At 30.3% G+C, this 20,261-nt stretch overlaps 3 protein-coding genes across 3 annotated transcripts; 2 read left to right on the top strand and 1 right to left on the bottom strand.

The window, feature by feature from the left end:
- Positions 1–2,445: 2,445 nt before the first annotated feature.
- LOC129616529 (40S ribosomal protein S20) lies at positions 2,446–3,651 on the top strand. The gene is made up of 4 exons (XM_055532184.1): positions 2,446–2,603; positions 2,717–2,869; positions 3,106–3,195; positions 3,424–3,651. The coding sequence occupies exons 1-4, from the start codon at positions 2,601–2,603 to the stop codon at positions 3,535–3,537; spliced, it is 360 nt and encodes a 119-aa protein (XP_055388159.1). The 5' UTR covers positions 2,446–2,600; the 3' UTR covers positions 3,538–3,651.
- A 3,024-nt stretch (positions 3,652–6,675) lies between these two features.
- LOC129616532 (40S ribosomal protein S20) lies at positions 6,676–7,864 on the bottom strand. Its single transcript, XM_055532186.1, has 4 exons — positions 7,723–7,864; positions 7,457–7,609; positions 7,132–7,221; positions 6,676–6,903 (listed from the first exon to the last, which is right to left on the bottom strand). The coding sequence occupies exons 1-4, from the start codon at positions 7,723–7,725 to the stop codon at positions 6,790–6,792; spliced, it is 360 nt and encodes a 119-aa protein (XP_055388161.1). The 5' UTR covers positions 7,726–7,864; the 3' UTR covers positions 6,676–6,789.
- A 10,549-nt stretch (positions 7,865–18,413) lies between these two features.
- LOC129616536 (uncharacterized) lies at positions 18,414–20,261 on the top strand. The gene is made up of 4 exons (XM_055532192.1): positions 18,414–18,473; positions 19,352–19,829; positions 19,886–19,933; positions 20,014–20,261. Exons 1-4 carry the CDS (start codon positions 18,414–18,416, stop codon positions 20,259–20,261), a joined length of 834 nt encoding a protein of 277 aa, XP_055388167.1.

The following is a 20,261-nucleotide window of genomic DNA, read 5'->3' as shown; positions in this document are numbered from 1 at the left end:
ATTGAGGAGATTAGAAGACAAGCATGATAATATTTATGTATGTGCGCCAAAAAAAATAAAAAATAATGGACGAAGAAAAAATAAGATTTGCGACGTGGAACGCAAAAGACGTTCTCAATAAAAAAACGTATATTAGAAATATTCCCGAGGACCCAAAATATTGATATATGTTTAATAACGGAGGCACATTTAAAAGAGCAAACAGATATAAAAATAAATAGTGGCATAGAATATAAAGCGGCGCATCCTTATAATGAATCAGAAGATTTCATTAAGATAAAACTTAATGAAATAAGTAAAGTAGAAAGAGACGATAGCCATTTTGTTGCTGTACGAATAGAGTCTTATAAAGAAAATTTCGATGCTGGTGTACTTTACTGTCCTCCGGGACGTGTTATAAAAAGTTTTTCATTCAAAGATCTCCTGAATCTCCTTAAAGAAAGGTTTATTCTTTGAGGTGACTATAATGCCAAACATATTGATTGGAGTCTAGATTGACCTCAACAAGAGGTAGAGAGCTGAGAAAAGCTATTGAAGAGATTGGCTGTCACTACCAATCCACTGGTAGACCAACATATTGGCTAAGTGTTAGAAATAAAATACCACATCTGCTAGACTTCTTTATTGTCAAGAAAATCTCGCCAAATTTCATTAATTTAGAAGTAAACTATGATTTTGATTCGGATCATTCTGCAGTTATATTAAATTTAACTGAGACAGTTACCAAGAAACAAAATAGGTCAATGTTGATTAATAAATCCATTGACTAGACTAATGTTAAAGAAGAGATAGAGAACAAAATAAACTTATGAATTAAATTACGAACCTAAGATGATTTGGATTCTGAGGTAGAGAATTTTAATAAAATCATACAAAGTGCTGCCTGGAATAATATAAAACAATATGAGTATAAATCCGTGTGTATGACTTACCCAAAAGAAATACTTAATATGATAAGCAAAAACAGGAAAGAACTAGACGCAGATGGAGAAACTCACGAGATTCGGCAGATAAAACTGCACTCAATCGACTCACGGAAACACTATGTAAAAAGAAAAATAAGAAAAATCAAACAACATTCATTTGATAATTACATTAAAAATTTGTCTGCCGGACAAGAAAGTAATTTTTCCTTATGGAGGGCTGCAAAAAATATTAAAAAGCCAATCTTACATGTCCCCCCACATTAGGGGAACGGATGGCAAATGGGCAAAATAAAATAAGGATAAGGCTGAAATATTTGCAGATCATCTTGAACAAATTTTTAGGCCAAATGACATACACTCAAACATAAATATTGTAATGGGAAATATGAGAGCAGAAAACGTTATCGCTTCAATTGCAAAAAGAGAAATATTGGAAGAAATAAAAAGTTTAAAGTCAAGGAAAGCACCGAATTATAATTTAATTACCTCTAAGGTACTAAAGCAATTAACAAAAAAGAGTATAACATTATTAAGTTTTTTTAAGAATTCTGCATTTAGATTAAAATATTTGCCTAATGCTTGGAAGGTGGTTGAAATTATAATGATACCAAAATTTGGTAAACATTTGAATGAGACCAAGTCTTATAGACCAATTTCTCTGCTACCAATTCTGTCGAAAGTTTTTGAAAAGTTATTACTAAAAAAAATGCGTCCTATAATTGAGGAGAGGTCATTAATTTCGAACCACCAATTTGGGTTTAGAGCCATTCAACTACTGATCAAGTTCATAGAATTACAAATGAGCAAGTTCTAGAGGAAAAGAAAATTTATGCAACAATTTTTGTAGACGTGGCACAGGCTTTTGAGAAGGTTTGGCACGAAGGATTAATATACAAGTTAGAAAAAATATTTCCAAAACCGACAGATTATTTAGAGTCAAACAGGAGGTGGACACTTCCACACTTAGAGAAATAAGAGCAGGTGTGCCTCAGGGCAGCATTTTGGGGCCAATACTATATCAACTCTTTACAAGAGAAGTGCCTCAAATAGAAACCACAATTGTATGTGATTCCCACTATATCTATGTCCAACAAACTCTTAATTCAAAACTAATTGATTGTCTAGCTAAAAATGCTATTGAAGATTATCTTCAGTAGATATTGAACTACTTTTACAACTTTCAAAGGCAATTATGTACAATGTATATTGTAGATTACAGTAACAGAGTAAATATAAAAAAAAGAATAAAAAGCCCTTGTCAAGAGTTTCGCGATATTCTGTCCGAAGAAGGATACAACTAGAAAATATTTGGCTTCAATGTTTTTTCAAAAATTTCGTGTCTTCTTTTAATATTTCTAATTTCTTCTTAGACCTAATTGACACGTTTAATGAAAAATGACAACGACAAATCTGTACAAAAATCTTTTTATATTCTATCTATTTAACTTATGATTTATAAAGACGCACGAACTCTGTATTTTTCTACAAAAATATCGATTTATTATAAAAAGATCAATTAAAAGAAAGATTTCGATGTCTTTCACATCCCTACTATTAAACAAGGAAGTATGTGGTTTTGTACTCCACGTTCTTTTTAAATCAAATTGTGCAAGAGTTGGTTCAGCGCTGATCAATATACAATAAAATTGATTAACTCGACCAGAAATTTTGAATATGGTAATTTGTTTCATTATTAAGAATTAAAAGCAGAATACAATATGTATTAAGTTCGTAGTGTTGTTTTCTGTTAATTTTAAAATTATGGAGTTAATATATAACCTATAATTTAGGCTGCTACGGCGAAAGATATTGAAAAGCCACAAGCTGATTCGGCTCCTGTACATAGGATCAGAATTACACTTACGTCGCGTAATGTAAGATCATTAGAAAATGTTTGCCGGGATTTAATTCAAGGAGCAAAAAATCAAAAGTTGCGTGTTAAGGTATGCATTAATATAAAAAATTAATCATGTATAAAGAGCAAATCACCAAGACGCATTTACCTGGAGATGTAAAGCAAATGTCTTATCATCTAGTATCAAAAGTGCAAAATTAATTAACTTGTTTAGAAATATCTCATGAAATTATATACATACATATATCGTGAAATGCTAAATAAGCGAACAGTTTCCAAAATTATTTAATTTTTTTTTTGTATAAATGTTATTTTTTTATATAGGGTCCCGTACGTATGCCAACAAAAGTGCTCCGTATTACAACTAGGAAAACACCTTGCGGAGAAGGTTCTAAAACATGGGATAGATTCCAGGTAAAATTGATTATACCACAATGTTTTCTGGCTACTTTGTTTATTCTTGTGTTTAAGATAATAAAAATACATTAAACTAGTTGCCTAAATTAAACGAACTCTCATAGTCCTGAAAAGATGTTATTAACCTTTTAGGCTTCCCGAGTTTGATATTTTTTCGGCTACATGCATACATATGTATATATTATCTAGCTAAATTAATGTTTAAATGTCAAATTGCATTTTTAGATGAGAATCCACAAAAGAATAATTGACCTTCACTCGCCATCTGAAGTAGTAAGGAAAATAACTTCTATTAATATTGAACCTGGTGTAGAAGTTGAGGTAACAATCGCCAATTAAACTTAATGAAATACATAAGTACATGCAATAGGTACATTTATATATTGTGGTAAAATATGCATTTGTTATTTCAATAAATGAAACTTAAACCAACAAGCAGAAATTTTCAAGAAATATAGATGTTTTTTGATTACTTTAAGTAACTAAGGCCCTTATGATCGCTTTAAGTAACTAGAGCTTACTTATGGTATTATTCATCTAAAATTTAGGCGAATGAGCATTCAAATTTGAATGAAAAGTTTGTGTGACAAGTTTGGCGAATGATACCAAAAATCAAAATAATACATGAATGAAACCATTCGCCAAATTTAAAATGTCATTCGATTCGCAATGAAAAATTGATGCACAGTTATTTATTAATTAGAATTTATTTTATATAATCGACAATATTTCATATTGCTAATATTTTTGTGTTTACAAGATAACACACGGAATTAAAGTATTTGATCAATTATTGCCCTTATGATTGGCAAAATGAAGGAAATTTTTGGTATTATGATTAGCGAATTTGCCTAAATTTTACGCAAATGAGCATTTAAATCTCGAATGGAAATTTAGTGTGACAAACTTGGCGAATGAAAGCAAAAATCAAATAATACGTTTTTTTTTTTATTGGATATAATAACATTTATAGTGATATAATGGAATTCAACAAATTATTGTAAAAAACAATTGATTGTTTAATATTGATTTAAGCGTGAAAAAACAAACCAAAAACAGTTCGAGCATTCAAATAAATAGATTGATAATAATCTGGTAATTGCTAAAGGATACAAAAATTCAAATGTGTGGTGTAGCCTTATTATTGTTGGTAGGATTTCTGATGCCTTGTGGTCACAAGTCACAACATTTCATAACTTGAAATATTCAATTCGCCTACTCATTCGCTTCACCGATCATTATAAGGGTGTATATATTAACTAAAGTTTTTAATAAATATGTGTTGTTTTGTCATATAATTTATATGATATAATCATATAATGTCAAACAGCGTCACTTTGATTTTCGTAGTGATCAATTACAAATGCAAATAATTCCAACAATCGACGATTCTGACATCATTGAAAATAATCATCAGCACATGATCGTTACATCGCAGACAATTATGAAAGCTTTCAGCAATTCGAAATTGAGCAAATCGAACAATATTGGTTATAAACGCAGCTTAAAATGTTCGTTACCTAATTTGTTTGTAAATATGGCTTTAACAATATGTATAGCGAAATTAGAATAAATACCGCAATTAAATCATATGAAATGTTTTTGCAGTACATATTACGTTTCGCAGTTTTTTTTTGTATTGCATTTATGAAATTGTAATATTTTGATGCTTCTTAAATTAATCTTTGTTAAGAGTTTTAGAAATAACTATGTACATCATGACCACTATCAATGGAAAATTCTTTGTTAAAACTCCATCATTCAATTTTTTCAAAAGCAACATCAATGGTTTTTGAAAAGTAAATTTTTAAGTAAGGGAGCGACTATTCAAAGGGACCATGCAATAAAGAATGTTCATACCAACGAATTAGAAATATTGAAGGAGGAACCATCTTAAAAAAAACAATGAACTCAAATTTTTTCTAGTTGTCTCTTTGTTTCAAGTATTGTCAAAGCCGTAGCAGGAGCGTATTTCTTTTATCTTCTTATCTGACCTCTATTATAAAATATGCGGAATTTTTAAGAAAGATTTGTTAAATTATTTTTTTAAAGTAAAAATTAAAAAACATTTTTATCAGCCATACCATGAACTCCCTTCGTAGAATACTACAAATTACGAATTTAGCTTTTAAATGATAAAAAAAATTGAAAACTTGAGCATATCCACCTTTAAGTTGTTTGCTACGTCTATTACTTTCGTAGACTATTGAGAGCTATTTTTACTCCGAATGTAATTTATGATTACTTTATTTCTAATATTCGTAATAGAATTTTAATAATTCGGAATTGAGATTATGAAATTCATAATTTTCCGAATTTCGGAGATACGAACGAAATTTATGACAAGGACTGAATATGGAGGTTTTCGTTTATGCACGCTGCGCTGAAAGTTCTACATTAGAACTAAAATTTCTAAGCCGCAGCGTTAAACAGTATGCAAAAACTTCAGCTAAGTTTATTAGTTTACGCAGTCTACAAATTCTGAAACTTCTAAATAATCAGTCGTTCGAAAATAACAGAAATGACACTCTTTATGAGATATTATCGCAATAATTTTCGCCCTCCAATTCACTGCAAAATATGGAAATTTTAACAAGAAAACTTACTTTGATAATCCTTCAATATCTTAAAATTCAAAAAAATTTTAAATTTCAATTCAGATATTGAAGGATTATTAAAGTAAGTTTTCTTGTTAAAATTTCCTTCATTTTACCAATTATAATGGCCATAATTGATGAAATACCTTAATTCCGTTGGTAAATTCTTAAACGTCAAATTTTACAAAATCTGAGTTGTCTGAGTTTACGGATACTCTACTACGTTTTTACTCTCAGTCAAAGTTTAAATTCTTAAACGTTTAAAAAAAGTCAATTAAGCGTCAAAATTGTAGATTTTTTTTTTTACATGCAGACAGTCTTACGTAATTCAGTAAATAAATTTCATGTGTTGAGTGACTATCATTACGTTAAAAATAATATAAAAAATATTTTTATTGTTAATTTTTAATATGTAAGTATAAAATTATTTTAAATCTAAAAAAAAATTTTTTTTTGTTTTGACGTTTACGGATGATCAAAATTCAAAGTCAATTACGGGTAAAAAGTTTACTAGATTTCTGTCCGTAAAAGTTTTAGTTTCAGACAGTTTGCAGACTAAAATCAAAATTTTGACGTTAAAGAATTTGCGGCGTGTCTTACCTTGTAAACACAAAAATATTAACAATATGAAATATTGTCGATTATATAAACTAAATTCTAATTAATAAATAACTGAATGACATTTTAAATTTGGCGAATGGTTTCATTCATGTATTATTTTGATTTTTGGTATCATTCGCCAAACTTGTCACAAAATTTTCATTCAAATTTGAATGTTCATTCGCCTAAATTTTAGATGAATAATACCATAAGTAAGCTTTAGTTACTTAAAGCGATCATAAGGGCCTTAGTTACTTAAAGTAATCAAAAAACATCTATATTTCTTGAAAATTTCTGCTTGTTGGTATAAGTTTCATTTATTGAAATAACAAATGCATATTTTACCACAATATATAAATGTACCTATTGCATGTACTTATGTATTTCATTAAGTTTAATTGGCGATTGTTACCTCAACTTCTACACCAGGTTCAATATTAATAGAAGTTATTTTCCTTACTACTTCAGATGGCGAGTGAAGGTCAATTATTCTTTTGTGGATTCTCATCTAAAAATGCAATTTGACATTTAAACATTAATTTAGCTAGATAATATATACATATGTATGCATGTAGCCGAAAAAATATCAAACTCGGGAAGCCTAAAAGGTTAATAACATCTTTTCAGGACTATGAGAGTTCGTTTAATTTAGGCAACTAGTTTAATGTATTTTCATTATCTTAAACACAAGAATAAACAAAGTAGCCAGAAAACATTGTGGTATAATCAATTTTACCTGGAATCTATCCCATGTTTTAGAACCTTCTCCGCAAGGTGTTTTCCTAGTTGTAATACGGAGCACTTTTGTTGGCATACGTACGGGACCCTATATAAAAAAATAACATTTATACAAAAAAAAATTAAATAATTTTGGAAACTGTTCGCTTATTTAGCATTTCACGATATATGTATGTATATAATTTCATGAGATATTTCTAAACAAGTTAATTAATTTTGCACTTTTGATACTAGATGATAAGACATTTGCTTTACATCTCCAGGTAAATGCGTCTTGGTGATTTGCTCTTTATACATGATTAATTTTTTATATTAATGCATACCTTAACACGCAACTTTTGATTTTTTGCTCCTTGAATTAAATCCCGGCAAACATTTTCTAATGATCTTACATTACGCGACGTAAGTGTAATTCTGATCCTATGTACAGGAGCCGAATCAGCTTGTGGCTTTTCAATATCTTTCGCCGTAGCAGCCTAAATTATAGGTTATATATTAACTCCATAATTTTAAAATTAACAGAAAAGAACACTACGAACTTAATACATATTGTATTCTGCTTTTAATTCTTAATAATGAAACAAATTACCATATTCAAAATTTCTGGTCGAGTTAATCAATTTTATTTTATATTGATCAGCGCTGAACCAACTCTTGCACAATTTGATTTAAAAAGAACGTGGAGTACAAAACCACATACTTCCTTGTTTAATAGTAGGGATGTGAAAGACATCGAAATCTTTCTTTTAATTGATCTTTTTATAATAAATCGATATTTTTGTAGAAAAATACAGAGTTCGTGCGTCTTTATAAATCATAAGTTAAATAGATAGAATATAAAAAGATTTTTGTACAGATTTGTCGTTGTCATTTTTCATTAAACGTGTCAATTAGGTCTAAGAAGAAATTAGAAATATTAAAAGAAGACACGAAATTTTTGAAAAAACATTGAAGCCAAATATTTTCTAGTTGTATCCTTCTTCGGACAGAATATCGCGAAACTCTTAACAAGGGCTTTTTATTCTTTTTTTTTGTATTTACTCTGTTACTGTAATCTAGAATATACATTGTAATTTCCTTTGAAAGTTGTAAAAGTGGTTTAATATCTACTGAAGATAATCTTCAATAGCATTTTTAGCTAGACAATCAATTAGTTTTGAATTAAGAGTTTGTTGGACTTTTTTTGTATCTTTAAGTTGTTTGCTACGTGTATTACTTTCGTTTTTTTTTTTTTTTTTTATCAATTATTATTGCAACTAGAACCATTCGGTCTATCTAGCAATCCTTTCTTCGCCAGTTCTAAAAATCACGTTTGTTGGGCCAACATCCTGTGATGATTCCCCCAAATACCTCCGTTACACTTAAGATCGAGCGGCTTCCTGCGGTTTAGCCTTCTGAGGATATTTTCGTGATTATTTAATATATCTACCATCTCATTATTTTCATGTTGACTCAACATAGATTTGTGGTTCTTTATTATCACCCTTATTATTTCATCTTCCACAGTTGGGACGTTTAGATCTCTATGCAAGGTACTGTTACGCACGTACCAAGGTGCTCCGACTATCTGTCTCAGGATTTTATTTTGCGATCTTTGGATTATGTCTGTAGTACTTTTGCTTGCGCAACCCCACAGTTGGATGTCATACTGCCAGATTGGTTTATTACTTGGTTATATACTAACAGCTTGTTCTGGAGATTTAGAGTTGAATTTCTATTCATCAGCCAGTTCAGTTTTCTCATTTTTATATCGATTTCTTCTTTCTTAAGTGAGGTTTCCATCTTAATTTGATGTCAAGCGTCATTCCGAGATATTTAGCCTCATTCGCATGGGGAATTGGCGCGTTATTCAAATATATATTCTTCGGATTTATAATTTTATTTGTAAAATCAACATGAACTGATTTTCCTTCGTTTAGTTTTATTCTCCATTTCTTGGTCCACACATCTACTAAATCTATTGTTCTTTGCAGCTTAGATGTACACTCCTGAATTGTATCTCCCACAGCAAGTATAGCCGTGCCGTCGGCAAAAGTTGCTAGCTTAGTTTCATGCGGGTTGGGAATGTCATTAGTGTATAAGAGATACAGAACCGGGCCCAACACACTGCCCTGCGGGACACCAGCACTTATATTCCTCAGACAAGAGTATTCGTCTTCCAACTTAACTCTAAAGTATCTGTTCTCAAGGTATTACTTTCGTAGACTATTGAGAGCTATTTTTACTCCGAATGTAATTTATGATTACTTTATTTCGAATATTCGTAATAGAATTTTAGTAATTCGGAATTGAGATTATGAAATTCATAATTTTCCGAATTTCGGAGATACGAACGAAATTTATGACAAGGACTGAATATGGAGGTTTTCGTTTATGCACGCTGCGCTGAAAGTTCTACATTAGAACTAAAATTTCTAAGCCGCAGCGTTAAACAGTATGCAAAAACTTCAGCTAAGTTTATTAGTTTACGCAGTCTACAAATTCTGAAACTTCTAAATAATCAGTCGTTCTAAAATAACAGAAATGACATTCTTTATGAAATAGTATCGCAGTACTTTTCGCCCTCCAATTCACTGCAAAATATGGAAATTTTAACAAGAAAACTTACTTTAATAATCCTTCAATATCTGAATCTGCCATTTTGAAATTTAAAATTTTTTTGAATTTTAAATTTGAGAAAAAAAAGAAGTTTCAGGAGGCATCGACAAAATTTAAACTAAAAGTCTGCGCTACATTTCTGACATTTCTTTATTAAAGATTGAACTTTCGAACGCACTTTATTGCAGCCAGTAATTTCCGAACGATCTAGAACTATTCTAGAACTGAATATACGAAAACAATCTTTCAATACGAAAACTGTAAAAATAATCAAATTTAAATATGTATATTTAAATTATATTATAATACCTTAGGCTGCTTGAAAGTGAACATATTGATGACGATGATGTTCGCAAAACATTTTTGAATGTGAACCATTTGGCAATAACTCCAAAACTATTCACTTTTTTAATTAATTTTAATCAATATTTTAGTTATTATTCACTAAATTAAACGGAATATTGTCGTATACTGCCTCATTAATTAACTGAGATTCACATACTTATTCATTCTAAAACAATCTATGTATTTTATAAATCATTCACGCTGATCTTTCATTTTAGTTACTGCAATTAACGACATCGCACTATCTTTATATATGTATTTCTTTGTTAACGAAATCTGCATTCTATAAAGGGAAATATTAACAAAACAATTCACATTAAAAAAAAAAAAAAATTATTTATGTGAAGCATCTGGCGTTACCGTATTATCCTTTTATATATTGACTCAAAATGTTATGAACATGGCTGTAGTACTATTTGATAAAACATTTGAAATGAAAACTTCATTCCACTTTCTTTACTTTAACTTAAAAAAACTATAAATATGTAAGTATATAAAAGTCTTTTTTAGATATCGTATGTGTAGTACATTTTATTAAACACAAACTTATTTTGCTTAGAAAAAAAAAGCTGGTCCTTGTAAAATTTTGTCATTCGAACTAATTTTAGTATAAAAAAGCTAAAACAATGTTTTCTTTCCAACATCAAAAACTTGAGAAAATGATATTGAAATTCTGGATCACAAATTTTTAATTTCAAGCCGTTATACTTACCAAATGATCGTGACCCCCTGCCGAAAAAAGTCCTTCACAGTACACAACATGGAGAGAAAAGATTTTATTTCAATACAATCATTGGAAAATTCTGTTTCAAAAACAAAAGTAAATACAGACCAAAACAAAGTGAATTGGCTAAAAATTCAATGGAGACGATTGGAGGTGATATTTCCTATAAAATGTTTTATAATATAACTTTAGATGAAGATGAATTTTTAACTTTGGATTTGTTACCAAAAAGAGAAAGCCCTAGGCGTTATTCACAAATAAAGATGAATCCGTTATACACTGGATCTCGTCCTGTTTCTTCCAGCAAAATACAAGACAAGATGTACTTGCTTAATTATATAACGCCAATATACAACAGTTATTTTAAAAATTTGAAACAAATGACGAAAATTAAATTGAGCTGATATATTTTCATATAAATTACTTATACTTAATTATTTTTGTATTTTATGAATATTAAAATAATTAAATTTTTAAATCAAATCTTTACATTAAATATGTTGATGGTATGAATTATTATTATTATTATATATGTTATTTATTCAACAATTTTAGTAAATCACTGCCCTTTCAAAACATCACTTCAGTAAAATACGTGGGACAAAATTAACACAAATCAGTCATTTTTCTTAACTATTTATTTTGAAAGTAAACCGTAATCAAAAGCGGTGATTTTTTAATGTTTGTACGAAATTATTTATACTGAGAAAAATATCATTATCATGAGATAACAAATGCAAATAAATCGACTCGAAAGTTAGCATCCATATTTTTAAACGTGTTAAAATGCAAACCCTTAAATATCTCGACTTAAAAACAAAGTGACTTATGCCACTTTTAAAATAAACGGCTCAATTATCACATCTTTATATAAGAGTTCGCAATACACAATTTACTAATACATACAGCCAGTGTATTGAAAATTGATCACCGTACTTTTTGTTAAGAAATATATTCTTATATTTGGTATTTCCGAATAAATTAGAAATGATTTGGAATTTTTGAAAAATAGAAAACGATTAAATACAAAATATATACAGAAATTATTTTACTTCGTTTAAATAATAAAGTTTAGGGTAAAATTTCTCGAAATTCACCGAAAATTTTTAAATTTTTATGATTTTTAGGGTAGCTAGCAATATAAAGAATTAATTAACACCGAACTCAAGTGCCTTGGCATAAAGGGGTCGAACTTCTAAAGACTTTTGTCCAGAAACATCTTGTTGTATGTGAATTATTTTACATAATTTTTCCAAAGGGTTCATTAAATTTCAACCCTTTTATTACATTTTGTTTAGTAAAGTCTTATCATATTATTATACCCGTACGAACGTATGTTCGAAGGGTATACTAAATTTGCCTTACCGTTTGTAAGAAATAACGGTGTTAGATATAGACTCAAGTGTATGTTTTTGATCAGCGTCAAATTCTGAGTTGATTTATCTTTGTCTGTCCGTCGGTCCGTTCGTCCCAACGATAACTCAAAAACTAATTGAGCTAAGTTCACCAAATTATCACAAATGATTTATTGTATTAAGATTGAACATGATCGGGGTACCGGTTCGGGTAGCTGCCATACAACTTCAAAATTTATTTGGCTATATCTCAGAAACTATTAAAGCTATGGTATTAAAATTTCACACAAACGAATATATTTGTAGGGCCAATGTGTCTCATAAAAGTCGTTGAAATTATTTGGCTCCTTCTGGTACCTGCCATACAACTTCAAAAGTTATTTGGCTATATCTCAGAAACTATAAAAGCTATAGTATTGAAATTTCACACAAACGAATATATTAGTAGGGCCAATGTGTCTGATAAAAGTCGTTGAAATTACTTGACTCCTTCTGGTACCTGCCATACAACTTCAAAAGTTATTTGGCTATATCTCAGAAACTATAAAAGCTGTGATATTGAGATTTCACACAAGTGAATATATTAGTAGGGCCGATGTGCTTGATAAAATTCGCTAAAATTTCTTGATTCTTTCTGGTAGCTGCCGTACAACTTCAATAGTGGTTTGGCACAACCAGTATTTTGAAAAACACATAGTACTGAAATTTTGCATAAATTAATATAGTAATACGGCAACTTAAAGTCATAGTCTGCCCCATAGTCAGTTGTGGCATCTTTATTCACACAAAGGATAACAAATTCGTACGGGTATCACAGAGTTGACAAGGTCAACTCTATTTTCTTTCTCGTTTTATAATATATTCTTATAATAAAAAAGATTTTCCTTAAAAAGTTAATGCTTTATCTTTTTTTAAATAATGTGTTATTTTGTGCTTGCAATACTAATACATATTATTTTAAAGCTATAAAAAAATTACCTCATTTTATTATTTATTACCTGACATTCCTGGTGCTTGTATTTGTTTTTTTTTCAAGAAATATAGAAAACTGTTGAAAAAACCGTAAAAAGGATTCTAATAAAAAACTTGTTTTTTATTAGAATCCTTTTTACGTCGTCTTGTTAGCTCTTTTGTTAATAAGTACTTTAGAAACTATTTTTCTTTTCATCGTCCAACTGCCAAAAAATTTGGAATATTTTGTTACTGTAGTCATCTTCAAAAGTGTAAAGATAGAAACACGTAGATTGGCAAGGAGGTTTTAATTTTTTTTCTTGAACATTTATGTATAACTGTTCGATAAAATGTTATATATACCTTTCTTTATTCGCTTATTTGCTTCCAATTTTTAATATGAAGCTGTCTCTTACAAGTTTTTACACGGGTAACAAGACATGACACATCACAAAGAAAAACACATGAAATATATGAGGATAGTACTTTTTGTAAAGCTAAAATTTCTGGACTTTTTCGAGATGATTTCGAGCTGAAAGTATATGTAAAAATGAATAGTACAAAAACAAAAATTTCTTTAAGTATCTGAAATGCAAATAATTTGCCAATTGAGTAATTTTTACAAAATTTTTTATCTGGTTCTCGCACAAATTCGTCACTGTCAAAATCTTCATCTAAAATTGCATAAATTACATAATTTTCTTGTTATTTTTTCAAAAATCAAAATTACATACCTAATTCAGATTTCATAACTGCCTCTTAATAAATCCATTATCCTAAATTTTAACAAGATCAACCAATTCAACATAGAATATTATTTTGTATAATTAATTGCGTTAATTGTTTTATTTTTATAAAATACTTTATTAATTGTTACGTAGCAAAAATTGGAAGAAACTTTTTTCACGATATAATTTTTTTGGTTATTTAACTAACATGTATTTGGACAATATTTGGCTGGTTAATAATAAAAAAATAATGCTAAGAATAAGTTAAAAGAAAGGAAACTTTTTTTTACTTTTGCTACATAAAAATTATCAAAATATACACCTATATTTATTTAATATGCAAAATTTTTAAATTTACTTTTATAAAAACAAAAAGCTTACTCAAGTAAATGTGGTGACTAATTTGGTACAGAGTACACTTAGAAAACGAGCAGATATTTAAAGAATCAATACGAATCTTAATACACGTACTACACAATGATTGCAGTATATCAAATGCATTAAGCTTATACAATAAAATAATAGTAAAAGGCTATGATCGCATGTTGTTATTTTTGATCCGTACGATAAAATAATTGCGAAAAATTTTTTAGCTATATTTATATGGACTTTTTGTCGTATAAACTAAAATTTGGTTGATACTACAATATATCTTAAAAGTTTTAATATTTAACGGAGTTTACGACAAAATCACTACTAAATATTCCTAAAAACTAAAATAGTTAGACAAGTGTGGAATACACCATTTGAAAGAGCTTGAAAAATTTAGCTGTGTATGTTCAATTCGTAACTCATTTTTTTGAATTTGGATTGTACGACAGTATAACTCTGGAGTGACAATATGTAAAGGGGAAAAATTGTATATAATAATATAAAATAGTTACAACAACAAATCACGGTGCAGTGTATATAAAATTACATTGTATATTTTGAGTTCAGTGATCTATTCTATATACAGGAAAACGTTATCAACCGAAAAAGTGAGACTGGTTAGGTGTAACACCATTGCATATCCGTTTGGATAAATCTTTACTGGATCTACAAATAGGATGGAAAATTCAAGATCGGACCAACAGTATTAGAAAAACCGTCGAATCGAGCATACACATTTAAATTTTATCTTAAAATTTTACATTTAGTTTATACAAAGTCATACTCAAAGAAAAGTAAATTTTTGTTAATGGAATCAATAAATTGTTAACATAAGAATTGAAAAAAAGTAAATTGTTTTTTTATATATCTAAAAAAAAGAAAATAATAACTTGTGCTTGGAAAAGGCAATAATAAAAAATTTTATTAGTGATAAAAAAAAATTACAATTTTTTTTCATGTTTACTTTTACAAACATTACAGGTTAGCGTAAATCGCCGCCTAACATTTTTTGGTCCTTCCAGGAAAATAAATTGAAAATTCGCGGCATTAAAAAAATAAAAAAGAAAGACAAAAAAAGTCTAGAATATAAGGAAATGTAGTGTAGTGCAAAAAAAACAAAACACTGAGTTTTTTTTTCTCTTTATTTGTTTTCTTCTAACAATAAGAATATATTATAAATATATAATCTTATATCTAAATACATTTATTTAGAAAATATTAAAAGTGGTGTTGTTTTTTTTTCATTAGATATAAAATTAAGTATTTAAAATGATTATTATTGTTATTATTGATTATTAAAGACCTCAGTCTAAGTTGTTTGGTCATATAGATTAATCTCATTGTCAAGCAATTTTAAATATCGATTTTTAATAGCCTTAAATATTAACTATAGTGTTACCAGAACAAAAACAAAAACATTTTTATCTTCTTTTTACAAAGTGTTTATGCAAGAAAAATTAAAGTAAAACTAATGTGTGATATAAATAAAATTATGAATTTACGTTATGTAGATATTGTATTTAGACATAGTACCATTTTTTTTTTTAATTAAGGTAAAAGGAAATTCACAATTTTTTTTTAAATAAACTGTAAGAATTAATATTTTTTAAATCATTGCTTAAATTGTTGTAAGCACTTAAACTAGTATACACGCAATTCATTTTTTGTTTGTCAGTTTTAAATAGCGAAAGGTAAAAGTCAGCTTTATTCCTAGTTGTGTATATCTATGTTCCGGTTAATTAAATTATGTTTGATTAAATTGTTAATTATTTTATAGGCCAGAAAAAAAAATTCCCCTCTAGAAACGGTTTCAAGACTCAAATATCGTGAGGAATAAACCAAGCAAGAGGGTTGCCTAATAGGACAGAAATTTATTGCTTTTATTGCTCTTTTATGTACAATATCAAGTCTTTTCACGTATGCTTGAGAAGCATTGCTACAAATCGGATTCAAATATGTCAGATTTGACAAGATATAAGACGAATATACGACATATAATGCAGCCCTATCAAGGCACCGCCTCAATCTCCACAATATAAACACATATGGAATAATTTTCTTAATTACATAGTCTATGTGATCTTCACTACATTGATTTGGCTGGTTTTGTAAGTGATATTAGAGAAGTTGAAAGTCTTATTTTCAAAGAGTAATAGCTTAGTTTTCGCAATATTTAAGGACATCTTGTTTTTAAGCAGCCATTCCTCAATAATGCCCAAGTCATGTAAGATCCGTAAATCTACCTCGCTAACGGTGGAATATTTAATAACAGCATCGTCAGCAAAGAGCTACAAAATGCCCCTAAGTCGCAATCTAGCCATATCATCAATATAGATTTTGAACAAGTCGGGGTCCAGAATTGACCCCTGTTTATATAAAAGTTTATATAAAAGAAAAAAGATTTATTGACACAAACTAAAAACATAAAATAAATTGCAAAAAGCTATTGGTGCGAAATTACACAATTGTATAAAATATTGAATAAACTAATGGTAGAATTTCTTTGTGTCGCGAAAAAAAAAGAAAAAACTATAATATATTTGGTGTAGAAAATTAAAAAAGAAAAAAACTTTGAACAATTTTTTTATTTTTGTAGTTTAAGAGTGAAAAGCGGTTTCGATATCGGTTTCGCGACTCGCGCCAGTTGGAAACAAGAATTGGACCTAGGAGAAAAGGAAAAAGAGATTATAGTGAGTTCGTTCGATTTTTCAATTATTTCTTTTTTAAATTATATGCAAAGTTTAACTGGAGAATATAAGGATTTCTTTTTTCTGGAAATATATTTTGGTTTAAATTTTTTTTTTTCGAATAAATTTTTCGTGGCGGATTTGATTTTGAGTGGAGCTTTCTAAAATAATTTTTTGGCGGTTTAAATAGAGTTTGAGAAATAGGAAAGAAGAAATTTGATGGCAGACATTTGGAATGAAAGTTTTTTGTAACTACATTTTTTTTATACGTTTTTGTTCTCTTAGGTGCTTTAATAATATTTTTTAATAATAAAACAACATAACACTAAAAACTTACTGATAATACTTTATTTTGGTCTTAATAAAGTATTATCAATAAGTTTTTTAGAGAAAGAACAAGAAAAATATTGAATTAAATAATATATTTATAAAAAAAAACACTAATTGTAATTTATCAATTATAAAACGTTTTAATAAGGAGAGACAAAAAATATATGTTTATATTTGAAATAAAGATATTATTTTGGTTATTTAATTCGTATTTTTAATTTACCTGTGCTGGATTTTCCAAGTTTTGCCCTTGATTTTGTTCAGGATCTTATTCCTAAATAAATAGATTAAATACATAAAGAACAACATGGATCAGTTAATTAAATTGCAATTGGCGAATAAGTTCCTGATAGAGGCGATAGTGACTCATTTTGCTAGGGACAAAAGAGAGAATAAACCAAAGGGATGTTATGAGAAAGTTTTGAACGACATAGAGACCCTTTATAATGAGATAAAGAAACGCAGATAAAAGAACGCAGAGAGTGCGAAGTGCCCGTTCGTCGAGAATAGCGTGTTTGATGCTCTTCCAAACTAGTCTTCAGTCTATAGAAGCTGAAATGGTTGAAAGGTTTAAAAGTAGACCCGAACCATAGCATAAGCATGAGAAGGGAGGTTTCAAGTGAAGCGATAAACCTGCCAAAGATTACGCTGGCAAAATTTGATGATTATTACCAGAAATGGCCATCCTTTTACGATCTTTTTAAGTCCCTGGTCCACAAAAACGAAACTCTTCCGGCAATGCAAAAATTACTATATCTAAAGTTGCATCTTACTGGAGAGCCCGAAAAATTATTGAGAGCTCTTCAGGTAACAGAGGACAACTATATGGCTGCATTCAACATGCTAAAGGAGCGTTACGACAATAAGCGGGTGCTGGTCAAAACACTATTGAAACGGCTCCTCGGCCAGGGGATTGGACATTGCCGTAAGGAAGCTTTTAGACACAACTAGTGAATGCTTACAGGCCCTCACTAATCTACAAATTGATGTGGAAGGCTGGGATCCAATAATGTACCTCATAGTCCAGAAGCTATCAATAGAAAAGCATGAGCTTTAGGAACAAGGCAGCAGAGTCGAAAAGCAGCTACCAACTTGGCGACACCTGGGACATTTTTTAGAGAGAAGGTTCCATACATTGGAGGCTATAGCAGCTAGAAAACTATTTACAGGTTCCAGCAGTGAAGTACAGAATGAATCAACCAGGAATAGAAACAGCACTTCATTTCATGTTGCTACATCCGGGTCAACGGGTAATGGCGCTCCATGTCCGTTTTGTCGAGCCGCACATATGATAAGAAAATGCAAAGCTTTTTCAAGATTAGGTCAAATTAAGCGATTGGAGGCAGTAAAATTTGGGAAGCTCTGTATAAATTGTTTGAAGCCTGGACATATGAAGACCACTTGCCCGAGACAGCAGAGCTGCTGTCGGTGTCATCAACGCCACCATACGTCACTACACCGAGAGACTGAAGAAGAGCAACTGCTCAACAAGTACATGCACAACACGCCGCACATACTCCACAGCAAGCAACAGTGGTAGCACCAGAGTTGTCCACTTTGGCACCAGTCTTTGTACTCGTCAGCCATAACTTCCACACTTGCGGCGCGGCTCTCAATTTCAGACAACAGGTCTTGCTAGCTGCGGCATATATCAGAGTAGTATTACCTACTACGGGCCAATATCAAAGAGCTAGGGCGCAGATTGATCCCGGCTCACAAAGTTAGTTTGTAACAGAGTCGCTAGTACAAGGCTTACGTTTAAAAAAGGAAAGGATAGTCGCTGACATACACGGTGTATCACAATTAAATATTGGCCAATCCTTGGCTAAAGTCAAAGTAATAATTAAAAGTGCAAATGGTTCTACAGGAGTCCAGGTGTTAAGTTTAGTGCTTAAAAAATTGACGAACTTGTTACCAGAGAGAGACATCTGCGTGCAAGAGTGGCCACACCTGAATGGATTAACTTTAAAAATAGACATAAATAGACGTAATATTAGACGGTTTAAAGAAGCGTCCGTTTGGCGCACCGTTTGTCCAGAACACAATTTTCGGCTGGATCCTGTCCGAAACTGTAAAGCTACAAGTTGTTCCAGCAATAATAATAAACAACTTTCACATGTCGGATTAGGAAATATTGGAAAATAAAATGATGACTGAAGAGGAGCTAACATGCGAGAAACATTTTCGCAGTACATATTCAAGGGCTGCAGATGGACGATACCAGGTGGAGCCACCACTTATAGAAGAAGACCCAATTGAGATTGGAAATTCGAAACATATTGCGATTACCAGACTCTTCGGTATGGAAAAGCAGTTCTGCAAAAATCAACAATTCCAAGAAGACCATATCAAATGTATTAATGAGTATAACAACATAAACCACATTCAAAAGGTGGGATCGATTGATTTGGGAAATGAAAATCAAAAAATCATTTCAAATTATTTACCATATCACGATGTCATCAAGAAGAGTAGCTCCACCACGAAATTAAGGGTTGTTTTTGATGCGTCGCGACCTACATTCAACGGCTCATCCTTAAATAATAAAATGATGGAGGGTGCACTCATCAAGACAACTTGGCCACTCTTTTGCTCCGATTTCAAAAGTATAAAATTCATGGGGTGTATAAAAGTATACACCCCATCTTGAAAAAATGTATAGGCAAATCAAACTTGCACCTAACCACACCGATTATCGGCGAATATTTTGGTGAGAATCACCTAAACAACCTATTTGTGATTATAAATTAACAACCGTAACTTTTGGCACTAAATCCGCACTCTTTTTAGCTACACGGGTGTTAAAGCAGCTGACTACGGATGAAAGGATCAGATATCCTTCAGCATCGCAGGCAACATTGGAGTCCTTTTATATTGACGATTTGCTATCTGGCGCAGACTCACTTGAAGAAGCACTACAATTTCAGAAACAACTCATTAACATGATGGCTTCGAGTGGGTTTTCGTTACGTACGTGGTCATCAAATGCGGCACCATTCCTGAAGGCGGTTCCCAAGGAGCACCGAGAAATTGAATAG

Source organism: Condylostylus longicornis, unplaced genomic scaffold (assembly GCF_029603195.1).
Source record: "Condylostylus longicornis isolate FDR11 unplaced genomic scaffold, ASM2960319v2 ptg000239l, whole genome shotgun sequence".
Lineage (NCBI taxonomy): Eukaryota > Metazoa > Arthropoda > Insecta > Diptera > Dolichopodidae > Condylostylus > Condylostylus longicornis.
Note: the sequence above shows the minus strand (reverse complement) of the source record. Positions and strands in the feature narration are given on the sequence as shown.